At 37.8% G+C, this 15,276-nt stretch overlaps 1 protein-coding gene across 3 annotated transcripts in view; it reads left to right on the forward strand.

Moving 5' to 3' along the window:
• LOC115229375 overlaps positions 1-15,276 on the forward strand; it is a 69,940-nt gene that overhangs the window by 30,762 nt on the left and 23,902 nt on the right. For all 3 annotated transcript variants that reach the window (XM_036499187.1, XM_036499185.1, XM_036499186.1), the window contains one exon: positions 5,707-5,745. In XM_036499187.1, the coding sequence (XP_036355080.1) occupies positions 5,707-5,745 (39 nt within the window). The remainder of the gene's footprint in view (positions 1-5,706; positions 5,746-15,276) is intronic.

Here is a 15,276-nt window from a genome sequence, read left to right on the forward strand (position 1 = left end):
AGATGGTGCTTTTTATGTGCCACTGGCACAGGAGCCAGTCAGGGGGCACTGGCCACAGCTACAATATTGGTTTTACTTGACTCAACAGGTCTTTTCAAGCATATCATATCACACGATACATCAGGGGTACTCTTAACTGGGCTGGACATGTGTGGCTGCAATCTGACTTTAGTTGCTGGGTCTTCTCAATCACAGCATATCTCCAAAGGTCTCAGAATAGCATGTTGCCAAATAAATACACAATGTGGAAAGTCAATGAAACAGCTGCAGCTGTGAGGCATTGAGAAAATACATCAGAAGGCTATATTAGAACAAACATCGTAATTTATTAGGATGGCAATGAGAGTAGGCAATTGTTGTATGTAGGAATCAAGGAAGGCCATTGAACTTACTATTACAGAAATGGGTAGAAGCATACCACAATAAAGGTAGGAAGAAGTTTAAACAGGCAAGTTCCATCCATAGAGAATAATGGGATTCGCTGTGTGAACTTAATGTATATCCCTAAGATTACAGTGTTATAATGAGTCCCACCTATACTAGCATGGAAGGCGGACATTAAACAATGATGGTGATGATGATGTTTATGTTGATGTAATGCCATCAGGGGTAGTGTCCTTCCGAAGTCCCACTGAAAATAGCTGTTTTCTCGTCAAAGTCTTCTGCTAACTGCTGTCTGATTGACTGGAACAGAATTCATTTCTGGATGGATGATGCTGTATTTATAACTATGCAACCAGCTGTGATTGGCTGTAATTGCCAAAGCACGACTGTATATAGCACCTCCTTGACTCACTACAAAGGCATGTTGCTTAGTGGTTAGGGTATCTGGCTACTGATTGTAAGGTCGTGTGTTTGATTCCTGGTGGCTTGTTGTGTTTTTGAACAAGACACTTTATTTCACATTGCTTCAGTTCACTCAGCTGACAAAAATGATTAGTACTTATATTTCAACAGACTGGACGTGTCAGATTGTGTTGCACTGAATCTTCCTGAGAACTACATTGAGGGTGGGTGTGTTTGCGGAATGCTCAGCTGATTCCATGTTAATTTCACAAGCAGGCTGTTCAATTTATAGGATCAACAGGAACCCTTGTCATTGTAACTGACTGAGTGCCAGTAGTAATACATGAATGTATGTGTGTGTATGTGTGTGCATGTCAGTGGCGTGTGGTGACTTCCGGCGTTGGGCATGCAATTAATTTCATTGCCCCCCCACCTCCACCGGCAATTTTTCAGTAAAACATTTCGTATTCCTACGATTTACATATAAGAGATTCTGAATATGCAGAATAAACAGGGAATAAAAAATGGCTGTGCAGAGATGATCCTGAAATAAGTGTATTGTTTGTATTATTCTTTGCTCTTCAAACGTCAGTACTTTCCCATCCTCATTCTCCCTTAGAAAAGTCTAAAAATCATAAGTGAATGTAATAAAGATGAAATGGATTCTGTCAATATTTTTGCATATTCAGAATCTCTGTTAAAGGTAGGAATCCGAAAAAAAATTTTCACATAAATTCGTTTTTCAAAGGGGTGCGATTCTGCATTAGCCCCTATACCTATCGGTTGAGCTGAATGAAATGATTTAATTAAAAGAACACATTTAGTTACATTATATGGCCATGGTTTTAGATCGTTACGCTCTCGAAGACAAGTCAGGTTCTTTATCATGCTACTTGTCAATTCCAGGAAAATTATTGACTGTTCTGAGACTTACTGAACTCCGTACATTAAAGGACTACGTCTCACGCACAAACATTGAAAATACACGCATATACATGAATACGCACACAATGAAAGACAGCGAAAATTCAACATTGTAAAAAGCCTCCCAAAACTGTTGTGGCAGAAGTCAACATCTCTGAGATTGAAACAAGACACTTATTGAAAGTGAAACAAAACACTTATTTACGGCCGTAAATAGACTACACCCAGCAGCACAGAAAGGGAAATCTATGTAGGTAGGTTTCACGAAGAAATCAAAACATTTCTCCTGCGAAACAATACTGATGTAAGAAGGTCGAACCTTACGTTATAACAACACTAAGCAAAACCTGTAATATATGCTCTTTAATATATATTTTTTTTAATGTTTTAAAATGTTACTTAGCTCATTTATAAATTAATTCAATTCTTCGATCTTTCTGGGCAAATATATCTATCACATTTTCATAGAAATCTTCTCTTTTCATCAATTCTTGTAATAAATCTTTTTCAATTGACATTAGTGCTAACCCAGACAGTCTTCTTTCTCCTGTCGCATTTCTTTGGTATGTTTTAATTCTACTTAATGCAGAAAAGGATCGCTCTACAGAAGCAGTGGTAGACGGAATTGTCAAAATCAACTTGCACAGATTGAAGAGTTCTGGCATAGCTTCAACAAGATCAGTGCTGTTAATGTAACTCATTAAATGACTTACACTTGGTTTTTTAAAATCTTTCATTGAATACATCACATTGAGCTCACTTTGTAATCGTATTACATCAAAAAATCTGCCATAAGTTGTTCTTAAAGAATCTAAAGAGTCCACAGGAAATTGTTTGCAATACTCATCAACTTTGTTGAAATTCAAAAGTTCCATGAATTTAAACTCTTCTAAGGATGAATATCGTGCTTTTATTTGGTCAACTATTGTACTTATAATTTTGTTATAAAGCGTTCTATAATGTCGTTGGGGATCAATAGATATATTCTTGGATCTCTGAATTCCGATTCCTGCATCGACTCCATATTTTCCCCTAACCTATCATAAAAGACTGAAAAATTATCAAGTTTGTTTTCGAGTACAGTTCTAGTTTTATCTATTTGCTGTTTACAATACACTATGTCATGACTTTTACTCTGGAGTATGTTAAATAAGACGTCAGTAAAAGAAAAAATGTCACTGAATACCTCTAACAAAAATAAGAATCAGGAGCTTTTAAAATATGTAAGAATCCAATTGCTGAATTTATGGTAGTCTCATCCCATGCTTCAGGATTTTCAATGATGTGTTCAAAAAGGCTGATTATGAAATTATAATTTTCCTTTATGGTAATAATAAGACGTGAGGAGTAATTCCATCTAGTTGCTGTTGCTTTCGGAAATCTTTTTTTAACAATATTATCTAATGCATTAGTCCTTTTCGGTGATTTCGTAAAAAATGTACCGAGTCCATTTATTGTAGAAAAAATATCTTGCATTCTTTCATAGCAGAGCATGATTGTGAAAGAACTAAATTTAGGATTTGGGCACAACAATGAATAAAGATCGCACATTCATATTTCTTTCTTACTTTTGCCTGTAACCCATTTAGTTGTCCTGCCATTGTAGCGGCACCATCATATGTCTGCGCAATCAATTTGTTTCCACATTCCCACGTCTCAATGCATTTAAAAACATGTTCAGATAAAGCATTTGCAGATCGATCTGCACTAACATCACTAAAACCGATAAATCGTTCTTTCGTCACACAGTCTTCTGTAACATAACGTAAAACTGTTGACAGTTGTGAAGATGCTGAGACATCAGATGTCTCATCAACAAGAATAGAAACAAACTTAGCTTGGTCAATTTCCTTCTGCATCTCATTCAACATAACTTTATGAATTGCTTCGATCAAGTCATTTTGAATTCTGTTCGACAGACCAGTGAAGATAGAAGCTGTATCTAAATGACTTTCCATTTGTTTGTCATACTTACTGATCAAATAAACGAGTTCTTTATAATTTCCCCGATTATTAGAGCCTTCAGATTCAAAATGACCCCAAAACGATAATTCCTGGAGGCCTAAAAATATAACAACATCGATCAATCGTTGCAGAATGGATCTGTTTCGTCGAACTTTCTCATTATGCTGTTGTATGCTTTGATTTTTACGTGCATCTAATTGTAAGTCTATGCGAACATTCCCGAATATTTTAGGTCTATCAAACATTTTATATGCCTTTGAGAACGCTCGTGCTTTAGCATAGCCATATGTAAATTATTTAAATCATCATAGCCTTTATCATTCCAAACATTTTTTTCTAAGCCAAAAAGTAAACACGGCCAACAGAATAATTTATTAAGAGCAACACTTCCAGTAACCATTCTTCTTTTCATACGAATTAACCTGAAATTGTCTCGTGAATTTCTTGTTGTAGCTTCGCAAATTAGGTAAATTCGGTGTTGGTCTCCCGCGATTTATAATTAATTTTTTCCCATCGAAGTCCCTTTTAGAAAAACTAGTTCTCAAAATATCGTTTATAGCACACATTTCACTCATTTTTAAAAAGGCTGCTCTTATTTAAGGACCCACGTGGAAGCGCCGGCGTAAATTTTAAGTCAATTTCAACAAAACGGAAAAATACCCTTTGTTAAATTAATTTAAGATTAATTAGCTATTTCTGAAATAAGAAATATAATGTAGATATTTTTGCTTTCAAAACTTTCTAAAAATATGATAGTGCAAACGGATGTTTTGGATAAAAAATTTCAAACTTACATGCGAAGGCTATTCCAACATTTCAGCTGGCTAAAACAAGAATTATGGGACGGCTCGTGTTCCGGTCAAAATAGCCAGAGGCGTGATATGCGATCTAAGCACAGCATGACACGCCAAACTGAATTTGTCGAATCGCTGAGAGAGAAGGGGGTGACCATTCCTCGTAGTATATCTTTTAAACAAAGAAAGAGGGAGAAGGGACAAACTATCAAAGACAGAGAGAAGGGACTCATGCTGTCTTCCCAACGCATGACAAGCGATAAATTTATCGAGTCACTAAGATAGAGAGAGAGAGAGAGAGAGGAAGGAAGGACAAACTAATACAGACAGAGAGGAGTGTGTATCATGCGATCTTCTAAAAGCATTTATCAAAGCAGATGTACGAAGTGGAGACAATATTTCTAAAACAACTGGACGTATTTTCTTTGAAACAAGGAAGGCATGCAGCACATACCTTGCATTGCTGAGAGTGCACGCCCCTGGTGCATGTATATATGTATATAGGTAAAAGTTCTTGAAATTCTTGCAGATCAAATTCAGAATTGAATTAATAGTGAATCAGTTGATTTTATTTTTCCACACATTTCTCAGTTAAGTAAACATATTGATTATTTACACAAACTATTTCAAAAAATGTTGTAACAAAGGTTATTGGTAACTTGCCATCTGAAAAGAAGTCAAAATGTGAAAACAAAGAAAGATGGTGCCACTCAGTGGGACTGAACCTCAAACCACATGGTTGCAAAGCAAGCTTCTTAACCGCACAGCCATGTCTACTCCTCTACACATATAATATAACATCATGCTGTTTCTACTTTCTATGGTGATATGAATTGGATGGATTGACAGGATTCAATGGATTGGAGGTCCAGATCTTACTTCAGTGTTTTGATGCAATGAAGGAAATGCATTTGATCATATGTCTGGCTTGGGTGTAAACAACAACAAAAGGACTTGATCATCTATCCACTTTTAATGCTGAGTATGAAAAAGTGGAAGAGAAAATGCTCTTTTTCTTGATTTATCACACTTGCAATGATAGTTAAATTTATTATGCACTCCTATATATGTCAATTATTTTTATTTGACTTTTCTGTATCATCTATATCCATATATTTTATTATAATATTATATTATTGATATTTTTCAATGCATCTTAGAAGTAGTTCATTTCAAATATCATGCACCACACTCACACATACAAACAATAAATAATTTTTCATTTTCTCTTTTAAAGATGCGGCACGTGCTAATGCAATTTCATCCAAGCCAAACAGTAAGTATAATTAATGCCATTACTTTCAGAATTATATATATACAGTTAATATATATAATAGTAATATGTACACTACACACACCCAAACATATGCATGCATACACACACACGCACAAATACAAATGTCAAAACAGAAGAATGAAAATGTTTGGTATAATTTAATTTTACGTTACGCATGTTTCATTATAGAATTGGTGTCACAAAAGTATACATGTTGAAAAATGTATAGAACCTCTGTCTATAATTCTTCAAAGAGTTTAAAATATTAAGAGGAGTGAAAACAAGATAGAGAAAATACATATATTTATGTATATACATGTACACACATACATATGTACACATATATCTATACTTATATACTTCTGTGTGTGTGTGTGTGTGTGTGTGTGTGTGTGTGTGTGTGCATGCATATAAATATAAACAAACTAATGGTAATTTTTATTTGGAGCATTGAAATATGTATTCTATGAAAGAAACAAGAAGCTGATGTTTTTTTATTGCAGTATTGCTGTCAGAACAACAGAGATAATGGGTAAATAGCTTTACAAGGCGAAAAAAGTTGTCAACAAACTTTGTTTAAAAAAATATCAACATCTTATTTGTATTGTACAATGCACATTTTGACACTTCTAATAAAAGCAACATGCGTGGTTGTTCAATAAGTTATTTAGCATCTAAATCGGCAGATGAATTTGTCAGCAGGCAGTTTAACTTAATGGCAAATCACTCAGCTGGAGTCTTGGGGGATGTAGATTCAAGTCCCATGGCTGTTTGTCAACAACTTTTTCCACCTTTTAAGGGTATTTACCCATTACTTCCGCTGTTCAAATGATAACACTGCATTAAAAAAATATCAACTTTTGTTTGTATCACACAATATATGTGTGTGTGTGTGTGTATGTGTATGTATTACTGTAGTATCTGTGCCAAGCAGTTTAGGTATAAGCTAAATTTATGTTTGTGACATATTTCAAATACAAAAGGCAAATTCAGAGCAGTTACCAGAGAGAAAAATTCTCTCTTACTGTAAAAAAAGGTGTAAAAACACCATATCTATCCAGTGCTGTCACCTGTCAGATTCTCAGACATGGATGTTTTTAGCTTCTAGCCATTATCAATGTGAAATACCAAGAGAGACAACTCTGGACAGACCTTTAACTAAAACACAGTCAACAACAATTACTGATGTGCGCCAGTAGACCACCAAGGTCATGAAAGTTACAGTAATATTAGCACCAAGCAGTATTTAGGTATAAGCCAAAAATATATATTTATACACACATATATATACATTCAGACATCTGCATGAATGCAAGCACCATCATCATCATCAATGTCATCATGTTTTAACATCTATATTCCTGCTAGCATGGGATAGATGGTTTGACAGGAAATGGCAAGCTGGAGAACTACATCAGGATCCATTGTCTGCTTTGGCAAGATTTCTATGCCTGGATGTCCTTCCTAACTCTAACCACTTTACAGCAGGATTGCAAAGTAACTTGCAAGACAAAGACCTCTTGGCTGGGAGTAAGCAAAGAAGCATTGTGCCAGTTGAGAGGTTAAAGTGTAATAGAGAGATAGAGAGATGTCTTACTATACTTGGCTACACCGCTAGAAAAAGAAAGGAGAGTTAGAGTCAGAGAGAAAGACAGACAGAAGAAGATGACGTTGGAGGTGCAGCAGGACATATACACAGGGTGCTGTGTGGAAAATATAAATGGTACACAGGGGATAAGAGGAATGTTTCATAAGTGTGTGCAGGGAGATGTTTAGAAGTGTGGAAGAGGTGACTGTAGCAGTTGTTGCTGAAAGAAATTGGAGTGGATGTGGGTAGTATGGTAGATATGTGAGGACATGGAGAGTGTGTAAGGAGACATGTGAAGGGGCCTGCAGTGGATAGTGAGAAGATGGTTTGTGGGGGGGGGGGATTTGGCAGAGCAAACGCTATGCCTGAGTATTAGTGGACATGGTTATAAAGGACATGTCTCTATGGCCACGATTTTACTTAGCTTAATGTGTCTTCTGAAGCTCATCAAATTGCCAGGATTTTTGGTTGCTTGTCATCTCTTCTGTGAGGCTAAACATCTGAAGATTATTTCTCACCACTTCATCCTACATCTTCCTGGATTTACCAGTTTCACAGGTTCCTTCCACATTTGGAGATTGGCACTTCTTTATGCAGTTGTTCTCATCCATATGCATCGCATGACCATGAAGGCAGTCTTCCCTTTTGCACACTATATCTGATGCCTCTTATACACAGTTTTTTCAGTTTTACACTTGAAATATTTACACTCTCATGTACATATATTTTGTCATTACCCATCCAGTGGAGTACACACTCCCAAGCACACAGACATGTTTATGAACTTAGACATGGTCTATAATTATATATGAAAGTAATTCTATACACAATATATGTAGCACATAAAAATATATGAACTATTTCAAAATTTTGTGTGTGTGTGTACCTGTGTGTTTGTGTATGTCTTTCAACATAGAGACAATGCAACACATACTTCAAAAAATGACTTCCACTTTAATGATAGGTGGTGGTGGTGGTTGTGTTGTTGTTGTTGTTATAAGAGAAATTCACTGGGAGAGAAAGTGAGAGAAATTATGTGTGTGTATGAGATAGAATCAAAGTTATTTCTAGTAAAAAAAAGTTGTAGTTGTTGAAAAAGGAATACGGTTAGAGAGAGAGAGAGAGAGAATGAATGTGTGTGTGTGTGTGTGTGTGTGTGTGTGTGTGAAAGATAGAGAGATAGATAGATGATTGATTGATAGATAGATAGATAGATAGATAGATAGATAGATAGTTGGGTAAATAGGTATGGAAACTGTTGTCACCATAGTGTACTAATGAAACTTTCAACAGATAAAAGTTTATTCTAAAAAGAAGGTATATACATGATTAACAAATATTTTTACCAGTAGTATAGCCACAGGTAAAGACTTAGTTGATAATAAAATAATCTGCCATGTTACTTCTAGACACATACAATAACACATACATACATCAACACACACACACAGATATTACAGATGTCAATAACAGTAACTATATTTGTCTTACTTCTTGGACTGAAGCTGTCATAATCTTAAATAGGAAATAGACATAGTAAAATTTAATATTTTGTTTTATTGTGTTATCTATTTATTCTTTATCTTATGTCTCAATGATATAGTAGTCATTTTTCAAATAAGCATCAAGAGTATAAATAGTAATAGTTCTTCCAATTATAGATGCAAGGCCTGGAATTTAGAAGGAGCATTCAGCCTGTATTTGAGAGAAGCAGGCTTCAATTCTCCATAGCTGTCTACTGGCAACATTATTTTTATCTCCCTAGGGAAAACACCCTATCCTTCTCAGTTGTTTTAACAGCAATGCTGCATTCAAAGTTTACTTTCATGTCTGTAATATATATATATATATATTATATATATATAATATATATATGTGGCACATAAAAACACCATCCGAGCGTGGCCGTCTGCCAGCCTCGTCTGGCACCTGTGTCGGTGGCACATAAAATCACCCACTACACTCTTGGAGTGGTTGGCGTTAGGAAGGGCATCCAGCTGTAGAAACACTGCCAGATCTGACTGGCCTGGTGCAGCCTTCGGGCTCCCCAGACCCCAGTTGAACCGTCCAACCCATGCTAGCATGGAAAGCGGACATTAAAGGACGATGATGATGATATATAAAAATAGAAATATTAAATTTCTAAATATCTCAGGGTGATATAAGCAGTGGTGGAACGATAGAGCAGTTGTATACTGTCAACTTAACATGACAGTTTCATAAAGGGAATCACACCATTTAGCCTTAGGAAGCATCAAGGCTTCCTGTGGGCCTTGACATATTTCCTGTGTCCTTATGTTTACAAGGAGGAGACAAGCACCCCCACCCAGCTAAGCCTGTACCAGAGACATGTTTGTGAGTCTTGCTCGTCATCAGTCCGGGGTAGAGGGCTTGCTAGCTGACTGCAGATGCTTGTCTAGAACTTGTAAATATATATAATTTCAGTGGAGTAAATTCACTGATCACAAAGAAAAAAAAATAGAAATATTAAATTTCTAAATATCTCAGAGAGATATAAGCAGTGGTGGAACGATAGAGCAGTTGTATACTCTCAACTTAACGTTAACATATGTATACTTATATATACGTGTATCAATAACACTGTGTACAAACTCTATACTTGGAGTGACCAATTTTAAATACTACTGGAATTTACTCACAAGGTATTGGAATCTTATATGTATACCATTCTACCTAAATAATGGATCTACAAATGCAATATCCCTGCATATCTCACATATATTTTCATTCCTCCACTTCACTCTCTATTTCATATCTTATCTAAATTAACTATTTCTTAACCATTTTCTCACACCGTTTCCGATGAAGGGATGTATAAAACGTCCCGGAAACAGTTGTAAGACCTTCTATTTATAAATGTTCTAAAATCTTCACAGCCTTGGATTTTTTTTATATACACTTGCTGATATATGACCTACTTTGGACTCTTTATTCGCATAATCTCCGAACCTGGAGCTTAACTATGGTCTGTCCATAGCACTTACTCAGCATTACCTGACACTTTTGGGTCTTATTGGCACCATTACCTCTCATAACTTATATATATATATATATATATATATACACGCATACATGCATTATAATATCAAGGGCTATTACTGTGCAAAAAGCCACACTCTTTAATGGGATTCTAAAGTCAAACTACTTCAATAAATATATACATGCATCGACATCGATGTGGGCACGTATGTATACTTATTGAAGTAGTTTGACTTTAGAGTCCCATTAAAGCATGTGGCTTTTACACACAGTTATAGCCCTTTATATTATAATGTATTTTATAAATAGAGGAAGAATTTAGATTTTTTTTCCTTAATTGGTTTACATGCTGGTACTCACTAAAATCTTATATAGATTTCATCATTATACATATATATATATATATATAGTGGAGGCGCAATGGCCCAGTGGTTAGGGCAGCGGACTCACGGTCGTAGGATCGCAGTTTCGATTCCCAGACCGGGCGTTGTGAGTGTTTATTGAGCGAAAACACCTAAAGCTCCACGAGGCTCTGGCAGGGGATGGTGGTGATCCCTGCTGTACTCTTTCACCACAACCTTCTCTCACTCTTACTTCCTGTTTCTGTTGTACCTGTATTTCAAAGGGCCGGCCTTGTCACTCTCTGTTCACACACTGAATATCCCGAGAACTACGTTAAGGGTACACGTGTCTGTGGAGTGCTCAGCCACTTACACGTTAATTTCCCGAGCAGGCTGTTCCGCTGATCGGATCAACCGGAACCCTCGTCGTCGTAACTGACGGAGTGCTTCCAATTGCAATTTCCATATATATATATATATATATATACTAGCAGTATCGCCCGGCGTTGCTCGGGTTTGTAAGGGAAATAATTATATAAGCATTTTTAGAGATGTAAAGTATAATAGCCATCTCAATATGGCTAACCACAAAGGGGGAGGGTGTTTACTGTAGCTTTTACGTTCTGAGATTTAATAATAATTTTAGAGAGTTACTTACTTCCCTATATATGTCAAAAATGGATAAAAATGGGAAAAATTGATGGTAAATTTTTTTTTAAATCGTAGACTCATCGTAGACGCGCGCTAATACCCAGACGGTCTCGATATGAATCACGACTATAAGATACCACCCGCTTTGGTTAAACTGCACCGCAAAATGTGGGAGTTTAGGAATCTAAATCGTAGGAGACAGACACACAACCTCACTTTTATATATAAAGATTGCCTCTATTTACATAATATTGAGGTCTCTTTCTTTCTTTGTTATCTTACTGTTTTTACCAATATACATATATATATATATATATAAATATATATATAGTTACAGAGATGTACTTGCATAGCAAGTGACTTGATCTGAGATCGTGTGCTGGAACGAAAACAGTTGCAGCGTTGAAGGTGTTTATAAGCCATTTAAGAAACAACAAAACCGTTAGATTCACTTCAACATTTAAATTAAATTTGTCAAAATATTTTCGTCGCTTTGAGACCGCGACCTGTTAGCACGATATTTTTGTCAGTGAACAGGTCGCGGTCTCAAAGCGACGAAAATATTTTGGCAAATTAAATTTAAATGTTGAAGTGAATCTAACGGTTTTTGTGTGTTTCTTAAATGGCTTACAAACACCTTCCACGCTGCAATATATATATACACATATATATATTATGTATGTATGTATGTATGTGTGTATATGTGTATGCATGTATGTGTGTGTGTGTGCGTGTCTGTCCTTGTGATTGTCCTCCACCACTGCTTGACAACGAATGTTGTTTGTTTACATCCCTGTCACCTAGTGGTTTGACAAAGGAAAAAGATAGAATAAGTACAATGCTTACAAAAATAAAACTGGAGTTGATTCATTAAACTACAATTCTTCAAGGCATTGCCCCAGCATGGCCACAGAGCAATGGCTGGAAAAAGCAGAAGAATAAAAGAATTGAGGGGGACCTCTACATGGTAGCTAGACCTGGTAGAAATAGCAGCAAAATTTCCCCCAAATCACACCTTACTGTCTTATCTATGTATATATGTATGTATGAGCCTATGAGGGAGACCCCTACATGGCAGCTAGACATGGTAGAAATAGCAGCCAAATCTCCCTCAAATCACACCTTACTGTCTTATCTTTCTGCTACTTGGATATAGGTGTTATATTCGTCTAAAAAACTTTCCTGTCACACACTCACGCACACGCACATGCACACACACACGCGCACACACACACACACACACACTCACACACACGCACGTTAGCTTACAATTTTATTTATATATTTGGCGTGTGTATGTGTGGAAAGAAGAAGTGGGAGGCAGAGTGAAAGAATCACTCACTACAGTAAGTGAATTAGTTTCATTTTATTCGTTGCCCACTGTGTTTGTGCGTTTGCGTGTGGTGTAAACCAGACTAAGAAAAGCATTTGACACACACACCAGAATGTGAGTTTTCTGTAAATTTTTTGCTTTATTGGAGTTTAAATTTTAAAAACTGGACCTGGCATGACGCGATGCTTGTACTCTTAAAAATGGCAGGTAAATTGTAATTGAAGAAATCCTATATTGTAGATTTGTATAACTCCCAAGGGAGGCAGATAAAATCTGCCTTTTATAATAAGATATATATATATATATATATATATATATATATATAAATATATATATATATATATATATACAGGGAGAGTTTATGACAACAAAAAACAAAAGACGAAGACAGGTGGTGTACAAAATAAACAGATGTTTTAGTATAACGCTCAGGAATAGAAAAAGTCTTTAACGTTTCGAGCCTACGCTCTTCTACAGAAAGGGACACAGAAAAAACAAGGAGAAAAAAATGTGTGTAGTGGCTAACGATCTATCATGGCGACTTTTGCCTGAGAGAAGTGTCAAACTCAAGAAGGAAAGTAGGGGAGATAACAAGGTAAAGATGACCCCCAACACAAAGGTGCATGTTGTGTATAAGAGAGTATGTATGTGTAGGTGTGAAGATGTGGGGATGGGTGTGTGGGTGGTGTGTCGTGATGTGATGTGTATTGTTGTATGGTGTATTATGGTGTGGTGTGATGTTGTTGGGAGGTGGGGGTAGAGGTGGGGTATGTGGGGGAGGGGTGTGGGATAGGATGGGGGAATGGGAAGTATAGGGAAGGTGGAGTAGGGATGTGTAGGGGTAGGTGGGTTTATGGGTGGAGGGGAAGGTGGGTATGTGAGGAGAGAGAGGAGGAGAGAAGAGAGAAAGAGAATAAAAGAGGAGAGAGTAAGAGAGAAAGAGAAAAAAGAGTAAGAGAGAACAGAGAAAGAGAGTAGGGGTGAAGAGAAGTAGCAGTTAAGAGAAGTAGGAGTTGGGGCAAGAGAGGAGAGTTGGGTGGGAAGAAAGAGGATGGAGGGGGAGAGAAGAGAGAAGGAGAGTAGGGGTGTAAAGATGTAGGAGTGAAGAGAAGCAGGAGTCAGGGAGGAGGTTAGATGAAGAGGGGAGGAGAGTTGAGCCCAAATGGCATAAAAGAGCGAAGAGAGAAGATTAATCCCTGTTCACGGTGCAAATGGGAGTCTGGATGGCCTCTGTGCAAGGACAATCCGAACACAGACAGGTGTTGCAAGGAGTGACTGGTGGAGTGGAAATGGCATGAGACTGGGGTGTCATTGCCGAGGCAGATGTCTCAGAGGTGTTCCGTGAACCGGTCAGCCAAGCGGCGTCTCATTTGTCTGATGTACAGGGAATGGCAGAGAGAGCAGGAGATGCAATAGATGATATTGCTGGAAGTGCAGGTGAAAGAGTTGATGATGCGATAGGGTCGATGATGGGTGCCGGTGAGGATGATGGTGTTGGGGAGGTAAGGGCAAGTGCGTCAGCGTGGGTGGGAGCAGGAGAACAAGCCAGGTGGGAGGTAGGGTTGGTGAAGAAGCTGTGGACCAAGAGGTCTCGTAGGTTGTGGCTCATTTGAAGGAGGGGAGGGGTCAGTTAGGGAAGATGTGTAAAGTGGACGGGTTGGACTGGAGATGCCGGAAAGCTCGGAGAATGGTGCGTTGGAGAGTTAGGGTGGTGGGGTGGTAGGTGAGGGGAAAAGGGAAGCGGGAGACTACAGGGCAGGTTCGACGGGAGAGAGCAGATGCACAGTCCACGAAACGTGCTCTGGCAAGGGCGGTGTGGATAGTGGTGAGGGGATATCCACGTATGATGAAGTAGTGAGCCATGAGTTGAGACTGAGTCTCAAAGTCATGGTCGTCACTACAGAGCCTGCGTAGACGGAGGAATTGGGAATAGGTGATGAAAAGCTTGGTGTGTTTGGGGTGGGAGGAGGAGAAGTTTAGGTATGAGTGTGAGTCTGTGTGTTTGTAGTGGATGGTGGTAAGAGTGAAGTGATGAATGCTGACCAAAATATCAAGAAAGGAGACAGAGGTCTCAGAGATAGTGCAGGAGAAGTGGAGGGCAGGATGGAAAGATTTGACGAAAGAAAGGAAGGAGTCTAGATGTTCGCGGGAGAGTGAGGTGGCACCGATACAGTCGTCAATAAATCTTGTCTCTAGTTCTGGCAGTGACTCAGCTATTAGAGCAAGGTCATCAGCATAGAGGAGCTCCCAGATGCAGCCCCTCTTGAATTTCTCTGCTATTGCTTGGAGGACTATAGTGAATAAGAGGGAGCTGAGGACTGATCCTTGATGAACACATACTTCTATCTGGAATTCTTCACCATACTCGTTGCCAACCCTCACCTTACTGACAGCATCTATGTACAGGGCTTGTACAGCTCTTACCAACCTCTTCTCTATCCCCAGTTTCTGCATTGATCATCAGATAAAGAATTGGGGGACACTGTCAAAGGCTTTCTCCAAGTCAATAAAAGCTATGTACAGAGGTTTATGTTTGGCTAGATATTTCTCCTGCAGTTGCCTTACCAGAGATATAGCATCAGTGATGCTTCTCCCTGGCATAAAACCAAACTGCATCT

Source organism: Octopus sinensis, unplaced genomic scaffold (genome assembly GCF_006345805.1).
Source record: "Octopus sinensis unplaced genomic scaffold, ASM634580v1 Contig12553, whole genome shotgun sequence".
Lineage (NCBI taxonomy): Eukaryota > Metazoa > Mollusca > Cephalopoda > Octopoda > Octopodidae > Octopus > Octopus sinensis.